This window comes from Lissotriton helveticus, chromosome 2_1 (genome assembly GCF_964261635.1).
Source record: "Lissotriton helveticus chromosome 2_1, aLisHel1.1, whole genome shotgun sequence".
In the NCBI taxonomy this organism is placed as follows: Eukaryota; Metazoa; Chordata; class Amphibia; order Caudata; family Salamandridae; genus Lissotriton; species Lissotriton helveticus.
The window spans coordinates 646769775-646793995 of NC_136059.1; the positions used below are offsets into that span (position 1 = coordinate 646769775).

Consider the following 24221-nt stretch of genomic DNA (forward strand, 5'->3'; position numbering starts at 1 on the left):
CCATTAGCCTGTGAGATGGCGTCAGTAGCGGACCGATGTGCGAATAGGCCGAAGGCAGCACAACGCGCCAAGATCCGGATGTCACCGTGGTGGTTTCATAGTTGAGAGGCACTTCATCTGCAGTGGGGCGCCGAGATCCGGATGGCACCGAGGTGATGTCTAGCAAGTTGCTGTACTGGTGTGGTCATCCTACAATGCTGAAACTCGGCGTGGGTCGCCCCATTAGCCTGTGAGATGGCGTCAGTAGCGGACCGATGTGCGAATAGGCCGAAGGCAGCACAACGCGCCAAGATCCGGATGTCACCGTGGTGGTTTCATAGTTGAGAGGCACTTCATCTGCAGTGGGGCGCCGAGATCCGGATGGCACCGAGGTGATGTCTAGCAAGTTGCTGTACTTGTGTGGTCATCCTACAATGCTGAAACTCGGCGTGGGTCGCCCCATTAGCCTGTGAGATAGCAGTTCTTTGGATTTGGGCCTGGCTCGTCTGCTGTAGTGGGGCGCCCCTTTACCGTTTCAGTTGCCATTCAGCTGAGTTTCGGCTGCTCTTGATGCTACAGCGACAGGCGGCTGCAACAGGACTCTCAAAATGGCGGCCTGTTCTTTGGATTTGGGCCTGGTCCACTAAAATGGCCCTGGGACACCTTAGAACTCGGACGCTCGATTTTTTTTTCCTTTCCTGTACATGCAAAAAAAGGTAAATGCCCGGTACGTTACACGCTTCATCTGCCACGATGAACTCTCTAGAGGAACCGAAAAAAAATATAGTTGTGGTAACTATACCATGCATTGTCATATGGAGAGGTGGCACCAATTAATTATAGTGCTGCATAAAAGAGAGATTTGGAGGAGAACCCCTGACCTGCTAGTACATTCATCAAAGAAGTGGCACTGAGAGCTTCAGAGGCAAGGGAAACGGTCCCAAATATTTAGAAGAACTTTGGAAAGATTAAAATGACATGTTTAGATTGTGGCAAATTTATTTCATGTGGACATCTGAGTGTTACTCTAATAAATACAGCATATGAACATCATCATAGTCGATGGTTGGTAGAGACATTTTGACTATATCCTGGACCTGCCCGTCCTCGCCCAAAATGGCGCCAGAATAAATGGGACTCGTAACTCCTTGTTATGTACTGGTTGCAGAACCTTGAAATCACGAGATACGTATGCAGTTTTGAAGCACATGGCGGGCGGGGACGAGAATTGATTGAATATTTCGACATCCCTATTGATATTAAGTTCTGATGTGTTATTGATTACTGTACTGTTGAAAGTTCGAATTAACGTCACCCATGGTACTTGCCCGCAAATGTATATCTAGATAATTTTATTGTAACTGGCCCTGTCGTATTTTAATTATAAAATGTACGTCCACCGATTCTGTAACTGTTAGACACCTTAGTTCTTGCAACCTAATGGCCCGCCCGTTACGTTCCTCTACAGTGTAAATGTCTATTTATCATATACGATTACAGTTTGCTCCGTGGCCGGCCCACGTGGTTATAGGCTCGTATTTGTATAATGAAATTTTCACAATAAAGGTTTTTAAAAGAAAACATGGTAGTAGTATATACATTGGTAAAGTTTTTAATAATAGTCACTGTTTTAGAATCATTAAAAGGCAAGTGAAATAAAGCAGACCAATTACATGAAGGGTAAAAGGTATAATACGAAGGAACGCAGTAAAGATAAATGGTCAAGGGCTGTTGTGTTTTCTATTCCTGCAACATAAAGTGATCGATAAGAATCTCATATTCAGGCGTATCGGCGACTAAGACAGCAGGTCGACCCTCTTTTGCTCAACGGCTCCGTCATGGGACGAAGAAACGCTCTTTTTCTCGAAAAAAGAATATATTTTACTTGCAGGACAGTTGTAAAATTTCCGGGAAAGTACATTAGCCTGGAACATTATAACATATATTTAAGAAAAAATAATGTTCGGAAGTAATGAAAAGCGTAATTTTTAGGTCATATGACCAAGCCTTTCATCATTACAATAAGAAAAGTAAAATGAACCAATGAAAAGTTTTATTAACAAGTCACATGACTTGTTATGCTTACGTTACGCGCTGCGCGCCCCGGATGACTTCCGGATGCGCTAACGCGGCGCGTCATATGACGCATTACGCGACAACGCAGGTACAGAATATAGTCAAAATGTCTCCACCAACCAGCGGTCGGAACACAACCCCTTTCAGCAGGCTAAATAGTTCTGTTAAATGACAACAGAAGGGACAGGCAACAAGAACCATCAGTCAAAGAGGGGAGGGCTAGTTCTTCTCTACCGGGTTACATTGGGGCGCTACCGGAACTGATCGAATTGGTAGTCTACAGTGTTTCTGGATGTTTCAGACTGAAGCTGGGGTTAGCATGAGAGCAGCACCATTTCGTAGCTCCGTCGTGGTCATTCCGCAACCAATCATGGCAGCCGTTCTTTATCGTTATTTTGGGCGGGGTGGGTGGCGGAGCAGAGCTGTTTTGCAGCCATCATTGTGTGGAGTTCAGTTCATCTCACTAGTTTTGTATTTGTCATGAGGGGTTGTTCCTAATGTTTCTATTTTAGCGAGGTCAAAAAGAGATCCCATTAGTGGCCTACTGATTTTGCTCGATTCCTTTTCTTTTTTTTTACACGATTTTTCGTTATCTGCAAAGACTAAACAGAGTATTGCGACTCTGTGTTTGTTTGTAAATAGAGAATGAACCAAAGAGAACTAATTCTAAAACAGTAAATACTTGGATAACAATGAATCAAATGGAGAGAGAAGCAGGCACGACGGATTACAATGGGGGCAAAGACCTGCGTTAACTACCTTTCACTATCTGCAAAGAGAGAGTACTCCTAATAGAAATGAGGGGGGGGGGCACCATTCAAAGCAGATCAGTGTGCATAAACACGAAAATGTTTTCACTTACCACGTACTTGACATTCGACAGCTTATGATATTTGCTATTAAAAAACCATTGAAATTCACTGAAAAAACCATAGGTTATAGACCATATATAGTTAGGAATTAGCATTTACAAAACCTTGAAAATTCACTGAAAAAACCATAGGTTATAGACCATATATAGTTAGGAATTAGCATTTAAAAAACCTTATTTTACTCACACAAAACCATTGAAATTCCATATATAGTTAGTTGCACTAACTATATATCGCGCACCTGCAATCCACTGCTGATGATGTCACATATTACATCATTCATGACATGGTCAGTGACATCACTGATGACATCACTGATGACATCTCAAATGACATCACTGATGACATCACTGATGACAACATCCAGTGACTGTATGTTTCTGTAAAGTTAAAATGTGTCTTACATATTGAAGAATGAGTGGAAGTATAAGTGTCTGGACAAAGGATTTAGTAGGTGCATGACTGAATGCATGAGTGAGTGATTAAATGTGTCTCACTGAGTGCATGGGTTAGTGACTAAAGTGTCTTAATTTGTGCATCATTATGTCTGTTGTTCTGTAAACTGCTGCATGTTTTGATCAGTAGCTATATGATTAACTATATGGGTTACTGATTGATTGTCCAAGTATTTGTATGGGAGACTGAGTGTGTGTGTGGCTGGCTGGGAGGTGTGTGACTCTGTGCAGATCAATGTGTACTTGTATCAATGATTGTATAACAAGGTAAGTATGTGTTAGTATATGTTTGAAAATGTAAGGTGCTCTATGTTTAACTGTATAGACAAGAAAATGGAAGTGTCATTGATTCTTTACAGGACTGACTAGGTGTGTGAGTAACTCCATGGATGAGTGGCAGACTGTGAGTGTCTGTATAGGTGTATGAGTGCATATGATAGTGTTGTAAAGATGAGTGATTGTATGTATGAATGATAGTATGGGTGAATGAGTGAAGGTGTGTGTAGACGTAGGAATCAGTGAGTGCGTATGTAGTAACTAGTATTGGTGTGTCAATGGTTTCAAAAATTATATTCTGTATTTAACACTGGGTGAAACAGAGGTTATATTAAAATGTGAGGAGATGCATTGTATTGTCACATGAATGATATCATCAGTGATGTGGTCATTGATGTCAAATGAGATGTCATCAGTGATGTCATCAGTGATGTCATTTGAGATGTCATCAGTGATGTCATCAGTGATGTCACTGACCATGTCATGAATGATGTAATATGTGACATCATCAGCAGTGGATTGCAGGTGCGCGATATATAGTTAGTGCAACTAACTATATATGGAATTTCAATGGTTTTGTGTGAGTAAAATAAGGTTTTTTAAATGCTAATTCCTAACTATATATGGTCTATAACCTATGGTTTTTTCAGTGAATATATATATATATATGTGTATATATATATATATATATATGTGTGTATATATATATATATATATATGTGTGTATATATATATATATATATATATATATATATGTGTATATATATATATATGTGTGTATATATATATATATATATATATATGTGTATATATATATATATATATATATATGTGTATATATATATATATGTGTATATATATATATATATATATATATATATATATATATATATATATTTGCTTTTCTTTCAAGGTTATGCTCTTGCTTTATTGATATTCTGTTTGTACAACAGACAAGATTTATGTAAAGTTTGAAAACTGTTCTAAGATTCTGTTTATTTATATACAAAAAATAGGAGCAGAGCCCACAGTCTGTGTGGTTCTATCCTGAGCAACGCATCTTCTATAAGTACTGCTCGCTATTTTGATACAAGCATGTGAATCTATGAAAGATTCAATACTGGAGAAAAAACTAGATACTTACCTGTACACTATGGTTCTCCAGTATTATCTTTCATAGATTCACATGCGACCCTCCCACCTCCCCGTTACTCAGGTAGAATTCTTATCGCTAGATATATCTGTGGCTCTCACTCGGGGCTGGAAATCTGAGGTATGATGGCTCTGCTGGGGAGTGTGATGTCAGGGCTGGTAGCTGATTGGCTGAGTTTTGGTCCAAATAATGAGGAGGTTTGGCAACCAAATATTATGGTCCCCTATGGGACTTTCTATGCACTGTTTTACTCTATGATACTGCTATAGTCATTCTGTTACCGTGAGACTCCCACCATGACGACGGGGAAGATACAAGCATGTGAATCTATGTAAAATAATACTGGAGAACCATAGTGTACAGGTAAGTAACTAGTTTTTTAAGCAACCTTCTAAACAACATCCAGCCACGTACTGCCATTAAACAGAAGCCCGCACACCCCTCTCCAATCAGTCATCTCACCATGATAGGTCAAATGGAGGTAGAATGTTTTTGTTCATTGGCTATCAGGTTAAGACATGTCAGTTTCCTCGGTGCTGATACAGTTGTTTTCACTAGATGAGCTGTGGCCACGGATTGCCAATGGTCTTTACACATTGATATCTTGAGTCACTTTACTTTGCAATTTCATACACATATGCTACCCTCTTTGAAAGGACATACAAAAAGATATTTCTGTGTGGTTTATTGTTCAATATTTGTAGTTATATGTTGTATTTATCTGACTGACTATGGCATTGTTTTATCTACTGCTCAAAAACTTTACAAACATATGGTACTATATGCATTGGATCGGTAATGATCAAACCATGCTTATGTACTGCAACTTCTTGAGTCGCTTTATCTTCACATACATATGTTCCTATCTAGGAGAAAACATGGAAGGTATATTCTTGACTGAAACACTGAAAATATATGTATATATGCTTTTGCGGTGTTAATCTTACCATGACTCCTATTAGAAATGTCTGCCAGAGTACATTTAGTTCTCCCACTTGCTAAATGCTCTCATACTAATTAATTCTTAACTAATGAAATTGTTAATCTGCATATATATCTTGTGAAGCAACAATAACTAATATATAGTATCACACACCAATGTTTTGACTCCTATTGCACTGCCATCTTCAATTTATCTCATTTTTTTCATTAAATTGTCAGTTCATCTTGTATATTATGGAAGCATCCAAAAGCCCTGTACCCTATCTGAGTGAATATTCCCAAGGATCTTGGTAGCGCATTTCATACTCTCATTAGAACATGTTATGATAAACATTACACTGTTATGCAAGTCACTTGGGATTTTCCCTTACACAACGTGACCGCATACGTGGAATAAATGATAGCACACCTGTTAAAAAATTCAAATATAGTTAGACCACATATCCCTGCAACTAGGTTAATATACTTAATACCAACGGTGAATAACCAGTTGGCACCCGTTCAAGATTTTAACATGCTTTCAAACTATTACATACTGACAAACCAAAACTACAATATGGCCGCCATTCTAACTCTAAGCACCCCAGGTCTCTTTGTACTTCCGGTGGTTGCCACAACTGTGTCACTTTAAAGAATACTTTCAATCCGCCTCCCTCTGATCACCTTTACTGACAGGCTTGGATTTGTCTCAGCAGAAGACCACAGACTGAAGGAGACTGAAGGAGACTGACACAGACGCGCTCAGAACTAACCATTTAAATGTGATTTCTCTGTCTCCCCATAGTTTAGTCTTTTCCTTTCAAGCCCACATACCGTGGTTCAGTGTATTCTCAGACTCCTCCTTACCCTAACTGCTTTGCAATCTTATCACTGACTCATTATTTTTCTCTCTTAAATAAACTGTCAGAAACCCAACTTTAAGGTCACAAAGATGTCTTTGATTGATTTCACTGTTTCAACATTAACATAGAGACTTAGAATGTGAGGACTACTTTCTAAAACTTATCACCTGATCTTCACTAAAGCTTCCTGACTGCTACCCCAATCCTACCACATAGGACAACAGGCCCATTGTCAAATACATGGTGTACCTATGGCTTCAAACGGATTATGAACCATTGACCTACAATCACAATGGGCAGTTACTTATGGGTCTGTCTTTCTAACCCCGTTAAATACTTTTCAGCTACCCAATAATTTTGTATGCATACTCATATATTTATACTGCCATTATATATTATGAGTTTGACTCAATATTAAGATGGATACCCCCGTACATCAGAATCCAAGCAATATCAGCATCTTTGATCTATAGACACTGGTAACCTGTCGTTCTGATCAGGATAGTCTGATACATGCTATCCCGATTTTCCATGCCTTAAAAGATTGCAAGACCCTGCTAATTGATTCCTCTTTCAAATTTCCCAGATGTCACATCCGTGTAACTGCAATTCATCCTACTTCACTTTCCAAGAGCTAATACCATCATTTGGCATAAAAAAACATCATCAGTTCATCCAACCACTATTTTATTGCTTCTCACGCAAGTACTAAATGCTTTGTTTGGTGGCAACATTCTCACTTCAATAGTCTTCACTCTACATAAGTAGCCCAGTGTGTCATTTCATTTCCAGTAGTATAATTTCACGTTTTCAGAGCATCACCGACTTATTTGCACAGAGATGAATGAACCGATTTGGTCGAGATGCATGTTCTGTAAGAGCGAAAGGAGTTCTCTGTTCTTTCCATTGTATGTCTATTTTTTATGTATAACAAATGTATTGCAGGCTTGAAAAATCTCCACCCCTGCATACCACGAAGTGGTGAAAAAATTTGAGCCCTTTGCACAAAGAAACATAAATAAAAAAAATCAACAGGCAACTGCCGTCCATCTGTATTCATTAATTTACAACATTTATATTTCCAGCTGTATGTTTCTCTTCTACCTGACCTGAGTTAGATGCTACTATGTAAGTCAATAAGTGAAAACATACCCCGCCCCTAGCTAATACTTTGTAACTTAACTCATGAGTGAGGGGTAATGGCCATCAAGGTGTGCTAGGTGATGCATAAAACAGGCCACTCCTAATATAAGTCAATTGATAGAATAACTGGGTCCGAAGGCCTCTCCTTTACCTGATCTTGCCATTGTAATGAACTAACTCTTGGGGGATTTACAGGCTGACTATATGAAAGGAAAGCAGGTAAGCATGTAAATCCGTGAAAAAGACTAATACTGGAGATGCGTATGTTCCAGGTGAGTAACTAATTTCATCCTCCTTTTTGAAAGCAAGGGAGAATGGTGGTTAATTTCATTGTGTTGGCAAAGTCTCGTCTAGCACTTAACCCTTTAAGTGCTGCCGTCGGCCAACGGTCGTCACGGGCACTACCTCCCCAGTGCTGCGTGCGACCGTTGGACGTCCAGTTCAGCACTGGATAATGGACAGCGCAGCACTGTGGAGGTATGTTTACAAGCTCCTAAGGTGTTAAGCAGGGGTAAGGATAGAAAGGTATTGATCTACAGTGGTTGCAGATAAGTCATAAAGCTGAGGTAGTGTTTTTGTTGGCCCAAAAGAAAAACATGACACACTCCTATGTAACAGTGACAGGTCCTTGCACCAGCAGGTGTCAGGGGGCAAGTGTGTAGAGGTAGGCTTTTTTCATATGTCTGGAAATACCACCTTTGGGGGTGCCAATCATCTTAAACAAATGACCACTACCCATTGAAAGAATCCACAACATATGGACACATTCGATGACTTAACACTGTCAGAAGTGTCCAATTATCCATCCCCCTAGTTCATCGCAGAATGACATTACCTTAAACCTTAAATGATAAGGCCACATGAAAGTCTCATAATATAATGTTGCATTCATGTATTTAGAGAGAAGTGCTCCTACGTAGAATTACTCAACATTTGGCAGTAACAGAACATGCATTTAATCAGCAATTCTTTACTTTTTCTTGTCTTTTAATAGGGAAGGGAAGAAGATCCACATGAGGGCAAAATGTAAGTTACTTTACTACATTATGAGCATTATCCACATTACCATTTGCTTGCTATAATCATTATTGTTAGAAGTTTGCATTTCAATCCTACTGTTCTAATATATGGATTGTGCACCGTTCTTACCTCCTACCTGTCCTGTTCAGGAGACTATCTGTACATACTAAGCATGGCTCTTCTTTGTCTCACGTACACTCCATAAGGGATGTCCTCCTTCTGTTGTTTTTTATTTTATTTTTTAAGCTTCACCCTGTTATTTGCTGGTATGTAAACTTGCCTATTTAGGGCTGGTTCATCAGTCTCCCATGCCCTTACATATTCTGATAAAGGGTGCAGATGCCCTCACTCCTAGATATTCCTTTGCCCTTTAAGACCTTTCATCCAACATTTTCCCTGGGAGCATTTATCATTGCTGCTCTATGACTAAGGGTCTCTCTTCCTCCTCGATTTTTGGTCTGTCTGATGTTGGTCTCCCTGTTGAGTGGGTGTACACCCTGTAGAGCAAGCGTCTCCAACCAGTAGTTTGGGAGCTACTGGTAGTTCACCAGCTCCCAGGAAGTAACCCATAGAATGCCAGCCTATAGGTCAGCGAGAGAGTCTGGGCAAATTGAAGGAGGTAGTGATGCTCCTTTTCTGACCCTTAAAATGGTAGCCAGATGTTAGAAATGGGGGTCTCTAGTTGGCAGTGGCTGGCCACAGTCCAAGTAGGGACCCTTCTTCCTAAGTCAGAGTAAGGGGGCTACACCCATTGATAACCCCTGCTCAACCCTGTGGTAACGTAGCACGAGCAGCTAGGCTTATCTCAGCGGCAGTGTGTAAAGCATTTATGATCATACACAGTAACACGGTGAAGGACACTACAAAGGGACACCACACAAGTAGTTAAAAATAATAGGTATCTTTATATATAGACATAACACAAGACCAATAATGGTAAGAAGCCACAGGACTGAAAAAGGGGGGTACTCTTAAAAAGATGGAGAAAGAGTTCAAAGTGTTCAAATAGGGGTTCAGTTCAAAACAGGGGTCTCTGCGACCCTTTAACTTACAAAGTACCTGGGTTTCGTAGCAAAACAAGCAAAATGTCGCAAACAAGCTGTAATGATGATGCGTTGAAACCTTGCCTCATGGGAGGATGATGCGCCGGTCTGTGGGTGCGTGCGGGACAAAGCAACAGATTTCTTCACGCTAGGCCAGCGATGTGTTGAATCCTTGCCGCGAGGGAGGATGATGCGCTGATCCTGTTGCCTGTGCGATCTTGTTGCGACGAAAGAAAATGGCGCCCGGCGAGGGTGTGACGATCCGGGTGCGATGCAAGGAATATGGCGGACACACGGCGCCCGCTCTGAGATGATCTCGATCCGACGATCTGTGGTTAGCGAGCCTTCGACAAGCTCGCAAACGTGCGATGCGATGATCTCTGGGGTTAGCGAGCACTTTGTGGTCCGCAAGCGTGCGATGATCTTCGGTTTGCATGTGCTCGGCGGCAGCAGTGCAATGATTTTTCCTACGCTCTTCAGCTGTGGCGGCTCGCAAACGGCATTAGCGACGATTTTCAGCACTCTTCTCTGTAGTAGAACTAGAGGCCCTGGAACTCACAGGAGCCTCACCTGCAGATAGAAATCCCCTTTGGGATGAATCAGGAGGCTAGTGGGGGAGTCAGATGTGCCTGTGACTCCAGCAGGAGGCTAGCTCTCTTCTAGCCCTTGGGTGATTGCATAGCAAAATAAAAGTCCCTCAAAAGTCCTTTTCCCTCTAATTCCAAGTCCAAGGGGAATTACTGCAGGCCAATCCAAGAAACAGCACACAAGCACAAGGACAGTCCTCTCCTGCAGATTCCTTCAGTAACACGGACAGTTCCTCTTGACATCCAGGAGCAATACAAAAATCAGGGGTTTGGGCACAGATATTTATACCCCAAAAGTCTTTGTTCTCCAAAGTCTCTAGTCACTGAACCCAGCCAGAACCAGTTCTGCTCAGGCCTGGAGCACTTTGTTTACCAGGAGGCTGCATCCTTCCTTTCAGAAAGAGGGTGTCTGCCATCGGACGCACAGTAGGAGGTGGTGCCAGCACTCACCTGCTAGGCACAACCCTATTCAGGTCAAGGAGTTACTCCTTCCCAGTACTCAATGCAGATCTCTCTATTTAACCCAGGTCTGACTCAGCCTGCCTTGCCCCTCTAAACCCAGACAGACAATACACATAACAGCAGAGCACACTGAAGGCTTAGGCAAGAACCTACCTACTTTATAAAAGTGGTATTTTCAAACACAGAATGTTAAAACCAACTTCACTAAAAGATGTATTTTATCATTCTCAGTTCAGGCATACTAAACTCGAATTTCTACCACGTTTCCTGTGGTCAGATAGGACTATAAGATGTAATAGCCAGACTGCCCGTTCTAGCCTATGGAGAACAGGTAGCCTTGCAGTGAAAAACACAATGGAGGGTGATTCATTACCAGGATATGCTACACAGGCCAAGCCATGTCCTACCTTACACACACACAATACACCTACCATAGGGGTGACTGACATGAGGCTAAGGGAAGGTTCAGGGGCTGTGAAGTGTGGGCACTTCACAGCCAAGATGGCAGTTCTAGACTGTACAGACACTGCAGTGGCAGGTCTGAGGAATACTTTACAAGCTGCTTCTGTGGGTGGCGCAAACCAACGCTGCAGGCCCACCAGCAGCATTTGGGTTACCAGCCCTGGGCACACACGGGCCACACTACTAGGGACTAACAGGTAAACCAAATAAGCCAATCCGGGATATACCAAGTCACAGTCATATTTACACAGGGAGCAATTGCGCTGTGGCACTGAATGGCAGTGGCACAGCACCCAGAGCATCTAATACCAGCAAAGACAGAGGAGACAACAGCGAAAATGGAAGGGCGACTTACGCCAATGTTGCCAGGTCTAACACGTGTTCCCCCCCTGCCGAAATGTGGGGAGAACTACCCATCTCCTTGGAGGTTCTCTTCACTAAGGCGGAAAAAATGGACAGACCATCAGCACTGGCGTGTTCTGTGCCAGGGTTGTGTTTGACCGTGAAATCCGTACCCTGTAGGGAAATGGACCACCTCATCAGCTTGGGATTCTCACCCTTCATCTGCATCAGCCATCTGAGGGGCCTGTGGTCTGTCAGAACCCGGAAGTGAGTCCCAAACAGGTATGGTCTCGGCTTCTTCAGTGCCCAGACCACAGCAAATGCCTCACGCTCAATTGCACTCCACCTCTGTTCCCGGGGAAGTAACCTCCTACTGATGAAGGCTACAGATTGGTCTAGTCCCTCCTCATTGATCTGTGACAGAACAGCCCCCACCCCATGCTCTGAAGCGTCTGTCTGGACAAGAAATTCCTCAGCAAAATTGGGCGCCTGGCATTATTGAGGGCATCAAAAGCTTTCTGACAGGTGTCAGTCCACTTCACAATCTTTGGCTGCTTCTTTGAAGTCAGCTCAGTCAAGGGGGCAACAATGTTGCCATACCCTTTGACAAACCTCCTGTAATAACCCGTGAGACCTAGGAAGGCTCTCATCTGGGTTTGGGTCTTGGGGGGCTCCCATGCCAGGATGGTTTCAATCTTAGGCTGTAGGGGTGCCATCTGGCCACTCCCAACCTGGTGTCCCAAATATACCACAGAACACTGCCCAATCTGGCACCTCACTGGCCTTGATTGTGAGGCCTGCTCTGCGCAGCGCCATCAACACTTCCCAGAGGTGGGGCAAGTGGTCCTCCCAGGAGGATTAAACGCTGCAATGTCATCCAGGTAGGCGGCACTGAAATCCTCCAGCCCACCCAACACCTGGTTGGCCAACCTCTGTAAGGTGCAAGGGGCATTCTTCATTCCAAAGGGCATCACCCGGAACTGGTAGTGCCCATCTGGTGTGATATTGAATGTGGAAACATTGGGGGAATAGGGTGACCCTCATCGCAAAGGAGCCCTGTTGAAATCAATGCTTGGAATTTGCCTACATCAGACACGGCAGCCCAAACTACGCGCAATGGCGATTCGCTGCCGGAAACTGTGGCTTGTGGTGGGCCGACAGACTGGTCACAGGCTGGGATAGAAACCTGAAGCAATTGTAACTCAAAAGGTAAGCTTGTAGCCTTAATGATATGGTAGATGAGGATGGACTTCCTATGGCCTTCTTGAATTATGTGACCCTGAATTATTCTGTTCGACAGCTGTGGGGACACTGTTTGAAGGAGGCTTCAACGGAGAAGCTCCTCCAGGTCTAATTAGCCTTTTGTAAAAGTCATAAGCTGGTGTCCTGGCTTTATCAAATAGTCCTCACAAGGATTTCCGATGATATGGCAACGCAACCTGTTAGTTGGGAAGAAGCACTAAGGAGTGAGGAAACATTAGGGAGTCAATTCTCAGGACAAGAGTGGGCCCTATAATGTTTCTAAAATAGGTACATAAGGTATCAAGGAATATCCGATACAGGTACACGCAGTTATGTTGTTTACACATTACCTACCTCACCCCAACCCCATAGACTAAATCTTAAAAGGATATGTGCAGCCCCCATTGTAACTTGGCTAATGCCAGCTTCATCAATATTGTTTGGATAAGCCCAGGGTTGGCACGTTGCCTGGTGCTGAATCCTCAAGCGTGCTGGATACAGCATTGCATACTGTATTTTCAGTGCCTGGAGTTTTTTCTTCGCCGGATGAAACTCTTGCCGCGCTTGCTGCACTGCGGCCGTGAAATCCGGAAACAGCGCAACCTGCACCTCTTGGTAGATAGAAGTGCCCTTCTCTCTTGCCAACCGCAGCGCAGTATCTCGGTCGCGATAATTTAGAAGCTTGGCTATGATGGGGCGCGGCGGGCGCCAGGCACTGGTTTCACTGCCAGAAATCTATTTTTATTTTTATTTATTAAAGTTTTGTATAGCGCTGGCTGGACCCGAGGGTATCAGAGCGCTTCACAGCAAATATACAGGCGTTAGATACTGCGGACAAAAAGCAAGTCAATGAACACAGGAGTGAGTACAGTCTATACAATAGCAGCCAGGCGTGAAGCAGGGCGGAGAGTCGTAGGCAAGTCAATCAGCTCTGGGGTGAACGAGAACATGAAACTATAAAGTCTGTGTTTAGTTCTAGTTGGTTCCGGAGCGCTCAAGGAAGAGGACTTTGAGTAGCTTCTTGAATTTCGGGAAGGATGCGGTCATTCTGATGTGTGGGGGGATGGAGTTCCATATCTTGGGAGCATTGCCCGCAAAGGATTTGCTAGATGTTGAGAGTTTCTGGGATTTCAGAGGAATGAGTAGGAGCGTGTTGGAGCTTCTGAGGTTTCTAGACTGCCCGGCCCTTTTGAGCTTGTTGGCCAGGTATTCCGGTTTGCCCGTATGCAGGGCTTTATGTGTGAGGCAAGCTGTGCGGAAGCTAGCTCGTTGGTCAATAGGGAGCCATTTCAGATCCTTCAGAGCTGGGGTGATGTGTTCATATTTCTTTGTTCCCGTGATCATTCTTGCAGCGGCATTTAGGGTAGAGGTCAGAGGATGCAGGTGAGATTTGGCTGTTCCAGTCAGAGTGGCAATGCCGTAGTCCATTCTGGAGAGAACCAGAGCCTGCGTGGCCTGTTTGAAGTCTTTTGTGGGGAGAAATGGTCAGCACATTGGAGAAGTGTTCTGCGCCCTATATGTCCTTTAATATAGCTTCAACATACAGCTCCAGCTTGCCAGTGTTGGTCGTTTCGGGCACTCTTGTGATGCGAAGGTTGTTGCGCCGGGACCAGGCTTCAAGGTCCTCGTTCTTTGCCTTGGTGACTGCAAGGAGCTTTTCCATTTGTGCACTAGACTCCGCTACAGCCCCCACCCGGTCTTCTGTAGTGGAGAAACGCTGCTCCGCCTCCTTGATGCGTGAGCCATGACGATCAAGTTTTGCCGCTATAGTGTCCATACGCAAATTGAGATTATCTATTTTGCTGTCAATGGCCTGTAGACTATGCTGCATGGCAAGCATCATGCGCTCTAGTTTACTGCTGGTACTGGGTTCAAGCTCTGGTTCAGTATCCGACGCAGTTGTTGAGTGTGTATTGGTGAGGCGTTTGGTTTCAAACGAAAGCTTTGACTGCTGCTTGTCTGGCTTACCCATTTCCACACTATCAGTTCAAGCACTCCACCAGCGCGGAGCTTAGGCTGCCAGTGTAGTGCAGTGAGCACTCTCCTCGGTGCGCTCTTCAAGCTATTCAGTAGATCAGGGGCTACTGTTGCGTCCAATGATGCACGGCCTGCAGTGTCAATCTCTGCCTTCGAGGCACACAATAAGCTGTCCTCCTATGAAGCCAAGTCCATCAAATGCCTCCTGGCAGCGCTACATCACCAAGCCTTGTAGTGCTGTTACACAATAGTGTCAAGGCTGTAGCACTGGCCACCTGCCAGCGGAGTCACACCAGCAGCTATGATGTGCAATGTGCAGCATCAGTATAGGCAGGAGAAAACAATCACAGGTAGGTAGTTGGCACCAGACACAGCAAAGGGCGCTGCAGCTATGATTTGCACAAGACTTACAAAGGGGCCATTTTAGTGTCACTGCCTGCCTCACAATTGCGTAGTTTATCGAAGCCCGACTTCCACTGCCGTATTTCAGCTGCTCTTCATGCTCCCAGCACCCTGCTGCAGTTCGCGCTCTGTCCCTGATGTAGGAGCGCAGTGCCCTCAAAACCAGGGGGCCGCCGGGGTCCAGAAGTAATAGAGAGACTTCCGTGTTATTAACGCCTCAATCTAAGCGTCCTACTGCAACACCGGCATGGCACGTCTCAGGTCCGCAGCCCAACCGTGCCGCTCTCCGACCGGCACCGCACGCATAATCTGCCACCAGTAACCCGCACCAGTGCCAGCCCATGAGCAACCGCACGGCCAGCACAACCGCACCACCGACCGCCTCACCTTCAGCGCGATACCTGGTCAGGCTTGCTACAGTCAGCAGGATTATCTCCAGTCCCACCAATGGTTTTGCCGTGTCTTCCTCTCTTGCATCAGAGGTACGAGGGTCCACCCCCAGCCACAGGACCACAATGTATTCAAGCCGCTCCAGGCTCAGCTGTCCCTGTTGCGATCTGTCTCGGCCTCAGTCCGCCATGTTGTGTCAGCCACGAAAAACACACAAAAAAAAACCGCAAGAATAAGCTCCAAAGGCAGATCCAGTTAAATGAATGTAATCCTTGCGTGCAGTCCGGTCACAGCGTGTGTTCTCTGGATGGTGAGGATTATGCCGGATTTTTGACGGATGAAAGCTCCGACTGGCTGAGCAGCACTAAAGTGCGACCATTTTGCGTCGGTCTCTCTTCTAGCACCACTTTTGTCCTTTTTGCAGATGATTAGAACTCACTTCATCCATCTCATCCACTTTTGTACATTAAGCTCCATTGAGTTATCACGCCCATTCTTCCATGTCTCTTGTTCCTTTGACTTCATCTCATACATATCCCTGAATGTAAATGGTATGATTTTCCTTGGTGGTGTCTGCGTTCTTCTGTTTTATGCCTCCTGTTAGCTGCATCCCTTAGTTAATTCTCTTGCTCTGACGCTCTTCCACGTAACCTGACCAACACCACAGTCTTTGTTCTGGAAATAGCCATCCTTTGTCACATAGCTGGATACACTTTTTTTTTTTTTTTTTTTTTTAGCAGAATGCCTTTGTTTTTTAGGGGAATATCTTATTGGATTGTGTGGAATCCCATGGCATGTTAAAAACCCAGAGTGAACTGGCAGAACAAAACAATAGAGTAAAAGTATGCTGTCTGCAAGTATGGTGTAAAAAACACAACACACTGAGCAGGAAGCAGCAGGGGTATGCCCTGAGAAAGGTGCTGCCACATGGAGTGTGGTGGTAAGAGTTGTCTGCGGAGCCTGGAAGAGGAAATGGCACCAAGCCCCCATTCTCTGTTTTACTTTGTTCCCTAGATGAGACCAAAAGGTTGTTTCTAGAGGCACTTAGTAGGGCAGGAATATGGTCCCAAAATTCATACGATCTATTTCTGTGCTTCTGCGTTCCTGACATGGGACTGTGCTCTTGTTTTTACTGCTTTGCGACTTTAATTTCCTGTAGCATATTGTGTATCACTTAGATTAATTCTATGTAGGCTCTTTCAGAGATGAGTAGTGCAAGACAACTGAGATGAGAAATTGTTAGTGTTTCCTAATTGTACTTTTTTTCTTTAAGATGGTTTCATGGGAAGATCTCCAAAGATGATGCATACACTCTGCTGATGACAGGTATTGTATCTTTGCCATACTAAGTGCGTACCTTGTTTTTTGTTTTGTTTAGATCACACTCCACAATGGTGTCTCGACACTCTAGGACCGATTTTTTTCAGTTTCACTATGAAAATGAAATAAGTATAATTTCTTTGTCTTGAAGGGTGCAAACTCACGCAATGCTTTGTTGCACCATGAATGGGTGGTTTACATGCATACAATCAGGTGTTTACAATGAAAAGAACAGGCTTGAAGAGTTTGCTTCCTTAATCAAGACCATGTTTTTGTGATCGATGACTGAATGGTGGTTGTGTCGAAATGCTTGAATTTTTAGAAAGTTTTGAAATTTCAACAGCTTTTGAAGAAGTTACCTATGGGAGATACTCGTTGTAATTTACAGATGCAGTTAAGGAATTGGATGAGCCCGAAAACTATATTGATAAGCCAAAAATGATATTCTATTTCAACGCCTCTCATTAGAACTACAAAATAAGGTACAAAGTATTTGGTGAAAGTATCCCCCAAAAAACGTCAGTTCTGTATCTGTGTATGTTGTTTCAAGGGCCCTCAAAAGAGTACCAACATTGAAACCGACTTGAAGAAGAATGAGCCTTCTGATTAAGAGTTACCCACCCACAAGACACTAAAGGGAGGAAGGCTCTCAATGTCCGAGGATTGGACACATATCAGTACGAAATTGATCACAGACAAAAACTCCAAAAAAATTCTAATAAACGAGCTCGGAAAAAACCCAGCAGGTACTGCACTCTCATACAAGTCTTTGATTAAGGAGTCATCTTAACTTCTCCCCAGAAGGCCAGAAACTATTGAACAGGTGGATGTTCCAGATAAATATTAAGGAAGAGCTGCATATTGTCTGGGAAGGTTTATGAGTGGCATTCCCTCTGGTTGTCAATCAGTCATTTGGAAAGTGCGTGACTGCCTCGCCAGTGGCGTCTTGGTGCTCAAAAGCAGAGACTGAAGAACAGACCCGACCACTCAAATCTACACTTGAGTAGTGAGCCAGGCTTTAGCTCTTCCCTGAAACAGTGCTCAGACTCCGCCATGGGAAGATGGATAGGCAAGGTATTCCAAAGCATGGCCTGTAGTACTGAAAAAGACCTGCCACCCCGACGAAACATTGGCCAACTGCGGAATGCGCATAAGTTGAAGGTGGTTAGATCGCAGGGATCTCTCCTGTTGGTACCGGCCGAGTCTATTTCTCAGGTATCTCTGACCTTTGCCCCCATTGGTTCTGAAAGCCAATGCCAATGCCAGGGCCTTTAACGCAACCCTCCTGGCTATAGGATGCCAATGAAGCTGTCACAAATGAGGTGAGGTGTTGACGGAAGGGGACTCGCCGGATCAGCCTGGCCGCCGCATTCTGTATGATTTGAAGTCTGAGTCGGGTAAGCAGGAAGACCCAGATAAAGGCGGTTGGAGTAATCCAAACTCCATGCCACAAGAGCGTGTATTATGGTTTTTCAGGTCTCTTCCGGAAGCAGATGCAATAGCTTTCCGATTGATTTTAACTTCCGAAATCAGGACAATGAGATCTCCCAGATTTAGTTAGCAAAGAAAAGGTCAAATCAAACGTGATCCCTAAATGTATAGCCGGAGCGGCCGGAACCGGCGGTGAATTCTGTTAGTTGGGCCCAGGGGGAGGAGCCAGCCATTCGGCTGAAGAGCACCTCCGTTTTGTCCACGTTAGCAACATACAAAAATCACACCACGTATAATTCTGAAAATCAGTGTGCAGCAGCATACATTTTTACATTGAGATTTATTTTTTAGTGTAATCTTACAATTAGCAATGCTCTACAAGCAATTTTCCATACTGGCACATTCAATTGAAAATATTTTATTTAGACATTCAAGTACATTAAAGTACCAAAAACGTGCATAGATAAAAAATAAAATTGAAATATGGTCAACTGATAGGAGATGGTACTTTATACATTCCAATCATTTTGAGTACTTTATACATTCCAATAATTTTGTAAAAGAGTTTTTAAAAAAGCAGGTGAGAGCCATGGCATACTACATTTGTCAACAAGTCACTTCTAGCTTGGGTAGAAGACAATGGTTAGTGTAGTTATTTGCCCAAAATGCCTTATAAGCCCAGATTACTAGAGTGTGTACATATGTAAGATGCAGTCAACTTTGACCTTAAACTTCGATATCATAGCTTAAACTGTGAAAAACTAAGATTTTTTAACAAGACAACAGTATTAGCCTAGAAGATCTAGAACTAAGATAAAAACTTTTAAATAAAAAATTGGCCACCTTTCCAAGATAATAAGCAAGTTAATCAGCGCCTGAAATTATTGCTGCTTTGAAGGAATTGTAAAGTGCTGTGCGCTATGGGGTGTAATGGTGCTAGATGTAATGTGAATTGACTGACGTGAATCGTAAAGTGCTATGTTGTAAAAATAAAGTGCTAAACTTAATTCAAACTTGCCGTTAAAATTCTGTGTTTCACAGATTAATTCACATGAAATTATGCAAAAAAGTTGCACCATAAACAGACTCTAATCATTATATTCCTGAAGCGGTAGGATAGGTTAGGTATGTCGAGGGTAATCAATGACTGATAATAGTCTAAAATAAAGTTTGTGTAGGAGTGACCACCTTCACCTAGGAGTCTACCCGCATTGTTAGTGTATGGCCCATAGTTCTGCTGGTAATATCTACAGAGAAAGCTACCAGAGGTCTAGGTTACGGATATAACAGGCACAAGGCTTCAATGCACTGTCACTTTGGTTCTGTCTTGCTTATGGGACATGAGGCAGAGGATCATGTAATGAGCAGTCTCAAATAGTTATGTGATAGATGGCAGCCGGATAGGAGAGGGGGGGAACGATAACCATCTTCTAGCAGCCTAACAGCTTTGTATTCACATGATCCTTTGTTCATCAAGTAATATCCACACATTCTCTGAGAGAGTGGTGGGTGTGGCAGAGTTCCTTTATGCTTAATCCACTCAGTTCAGTTATTTTATGAGACTGGCTTTTGCTTGCTGATGGGCTTCATTCAAGAACTTTTTAATAGCCTCCTGAATTGACCGTATCCATTGGTTAATCGGGGAGCGGCGAAGAAACCTTCTGCATTCATCGATTAATGCGGGACAAAGGCAAACAATATGTGACAACATCTCTTGAATAAGGCAACATAGACACTTATTGATGGCGGGTTGAGGCATCCTGGTCTTATGATGAGAAGCATCCACGAGTAGCTGACAAAACTTGATTTTGTAATATGCAGAAAATAATTAAGTGATCTATTTTCAAATCCCTCGCTGGGACATGTTATCAAAGATACTAGGAAACTATTAAAAAAACGTGTAGCAACACATCCAGTCACTCCTAGGTTCATGAAAGAAAAATAAAATTGTTGTACGTAGCAAGCATGTTAAAAATTATGCCATGCTGCTACGCTATGAGAGAATAGGATTGAAATGTGTTGCATTACTTTAAGTTTTTCAGATGACATCTGAAACACCAATTCAGGATGACCATCACCGGTGGCATTGCTAGACTGAGCTGAGTGATTGACCTCACAGTCAAACAAAACTTTATTTGGTTTGTTAAAACCTTAAAAGTACATTTTCCACATTCCGCGAAAAGAAGAACGAACAGCAGCATAACATGACAATATTCAGCAAAGAGAGAGAACAGCAGCATAACATGACAGTATTAAAACCACAATTACACCTCAAGATACGTGTAATTTAACTTCTCTTGTTCCTTTTAAAATGTGGTATTATAACATTTATTTGTTAAAATCGCTAAAATCTTACCTATACATCACTTCTTCAGAATGCAGTTTTTACTACTGTTATACCTAAGTATCTCTACCTTTATTCGGTGGTAGGGGCATTCTGTGCGTAATCTTATATTTTTTGAAAATCTGACATAAAAACTCCTTTCGAAAATCTAAAAATCTCGTGCAATCTAATAAAATATGTAAAATATCACAGGTGGTTCCTAAAGTGCAAGTGCATTTCCCATTACATCCTATGATTAGGTTTCGAACCCCGTTATTCGCATAACCTGGGTTTATACCAATTCGCATTTTCAAGACTTCTCGCCTCACAGACAACTACCAGTTTGCAAATGTTGATGGCTATGGGTCCTGTACAAACACAAAGCACGCCTTTCTCTGGCAAGCATTTAGATGATGGCTTCAAAAACATATACTAAAAAAGTATGGGTTGTTTGGCTCTGAACTCCCAACAAGAAAGAGGGCCCAATTAAGTAGATGGCCATCTGGATATAATATGTATCATAATGGGACTTTAAATGAGGATGTCTGGTCTGAAAGGCAGAGAAAAGTTGGCAGGTGTGAATTCCCTGCTGGTGCTTACAGTGTAGCCATACTGGACCAGCTGTAATGTGAAACTAAGAACCTCAGACACGCATGCCTTCAAGGGTTCTCTGCTCTGCACAACATGCAACAAAGCTGTTCTGCCTTCCAGATAGACAGGTTTACAGTATGAAATCTATCTTCTCGTGTGTCATTTGAAAGGCGCTCTGGTTTCCCCACTCAATGTCCAGGAGTGCTGGTGGGAGCCATGGAAGGTGAGTTTTAGCACCAGATCCTCTAACTAGGAGACGTCTGCCCTGAAAGATAGATGTAGCAGGGGACACAGAGTGCTGAAAAAGTCTGCATACCACATCCTTCTTAGCCTGTCTGTTTGAATGTGATTTGGGAACAGTCCTGGCAAAACTTCCTGAGAACTGGAGGATTAATGTTTATGGGAGGAAATGTGTATTGAAAGCAAAATTGACTTCAGCTGAAATACATCCCAGCAGCAGTTACTGAAGGGTACAGATGTATAGGTGGTAGCTCTTGTCTTGAGTGGCAAAGTGATCCAACTGAGGGTCCCCCAAATTGCAAAGATGTACTGAACCACCTCAGTGAGACCGTGCCAGACGGGTGGCGATTCAACAGATTGCATGCTGGTGTGCTCAGACCTTCAGTTAAGGTGGTCAGACTCCACTTCTCCCTGCTTTTTGATGTACCACTTCACAGTTGTATTGTCAGTTAAGATCTGGACAGCATGACTGCTAATTGTAGTGAGGAAAGCGTTGAGCCAGCTGAATCATTTTGAGTGCACACAGTTTGATGTGTAGTACTGCTCCTCTGAAGATCCGAGGCCTCTGTGCTTGAGCTCCTCCAGATGAGCACCTGTGGGTGGATGTCTCTCGCACCACTGTAACCTCGACTGGTGGAGGGTAAAAGGGAATAGCCTAGACCAGACGATCCTCTACCAACCACCACTCCAGATCCGCAGTGGTGTCCTGGGAGATCGTGATGGTGTCTGACATATTTCCCTTATGCTGGAAGCACTATTGATGAAGGCACTACTACACAGTTCTCAGATTCCAGCGTGCACACTTGACTAGAATGATAGATTAAGCCAGCAGACCTTGCAGGAAGAGAACCAACATGACTGGAACTTAAGCTCCCTCCTGAAACATGGATTTATATAATAAATAAACTTGATCCAGTGGCGTACCAACAGCAGATACTCCAATACCATATACTCACCTAGGCCCATAAACACACACAATTGAGTAAACCGCTGGATTCAAAGCGTATGATTTTCCACACTTCAAGATTGATTATTTCTTACTCTTAACCACCCTTTCACTGATCAAAAAGTTCGATGGACCATTACTTGAACTAGTTGATGGTGAAAATTAACTTAATTCTAACTTTTCTATACTTTAAAGTAAAATAACCACAGACTCTGGTAAGTTTTAATTCTTCATCTAAATAAATTGCATGTGAACCACTTCAAAATAGAGTACAGCCACCACCACTCAGAAGGGAAAAGTCAATTAATCATCGAACACATACTTCAAAACTCTGCAATGACTGGAGAAGACAGAGAGAAAAGGACATCTGCAAATACACAAAATTATATTTACCTAGGATGGTGTGAAGACCAAACCCCTGGCCAAAGGGCTGATAAGGGTCACCTGGGATAGTTCAGGAGACAAAGACTTCAGGACAGGATTCAGGACAGGATAGATGACCTCTCTAACACTGATGGTCGTGTCACACCCCTCTCTGACACTCTCTCCCTCCTCGAGATTCTTCCGTGATCTTCTTTCTAACCTAATGGATTAGGATTGAGGGCTCTGCATTCGTTTTTTTCATCAGCATCTCGCGATACTCCGACAACACTCACAGCATGTCAGCATCGACGTCTCTCTCTCTCTAACTAAAAGCCACCTCAGTTATACCTTTCGCTTCTCATGTACCACCCATTAAAGATTCAATATCGCAAAAATACGAGATCCAATTGGTCAGGCAAGGGGGGAAAGATCTTCACACCATGCTTACATATCACTTTTTCAGTTAGCCAATTGTTAACAAACCCATCCCCTTAATTTTTATTCATATTTTATTTTCCCACCCGCATTCACATTTCATGTTCAACAAATGATTTAATTTGAACATGTAGCCTCATTCATTTAGATCTTTTACTGTCGGTGCTCAGGCACTCTGCTACCTAGTCCTCTTCCTGACCCGCACGTCATTCGTCTGGACTGACTTTCATTTGTCATGCGTGATTGTCACATGGTTTAGCTTACTTCAGGCATACACGAGAGGACCAAATGCGCACTAGTGATAAAGTCCGAAAAGAGAAATGTTATTTTCACAAATAAATGGTTTCACTGTATACCACCCGTCTCTACTCTAATCCCTTTTACTTATTAATACTTTCCCCGCATTAGCATTAGTTAATTAGCTAATTAGCTCGATTGCGTTTCAGCTAAGCAGGTGCCATGCATGCATGTCTTAAAGACTCCATTTTAGTGCCTTGTGCTCATGTGTAAGAATTTCCGTACAAGCTTTAGTACGTCATATTGCGTAGATGTGGTTGTCGCATGCGCAGTAAAGATTTCCCTATTAAAGCGGTTTTAGTAATTTGTTCAAGTTGGTTAGCGATAGCAAACACTTATGCAAGCTTCACTAATTCATGTGTTTATGGTGCGTGTTCATTTTACACAATACATAATTAATGACAGGTTAGTGAGTTCAACGAGCGGATTGCTTCTGAGCAAGTCTCTGTTCTACGAGTCCTTATTCCATCATCCTGAAACATGGATTTATATCCTGAACGTCTTAGATCATCTAGGGAGGATGTGTAAGAAAGTGGCTCTGTATATACTGCACCAAAGTAAGGTTCCGTGTGCACAGAGTCCACAGTCCAGTCCACAGAGGTATGGCAGA

The 24221-nt window shown here is 43.1% G+C and overlaps 1 protein-coding gene across 2 annotated transcripts in view; it reads left to right on the forward strand.

The window, feature by feature from the left end:
* RASA1 (RAS p21 protein activator 1) overlaps positions 1 to 24221 on the forward strand; it is a 1157575-nt gene that overhangs the window by 187935 nt on the left and 945419 nt on the right. For both annotated transcript variants that reach the window (XM_078675333.1, XM_078675334.1), the window contains exons 6-7: positions 8733 to 8764; positions 16939 to 16991. In XM_078675333.1, coding sequence (XP_078531459.1) covers positions 8733 to 8764; positions 16939 to 16991 — 85 coding nt within the window. The remainder of the gene's footprint in view (positions 1 to 8732; positions 8765 to 16938; positions 16992 to 24221) is intronic.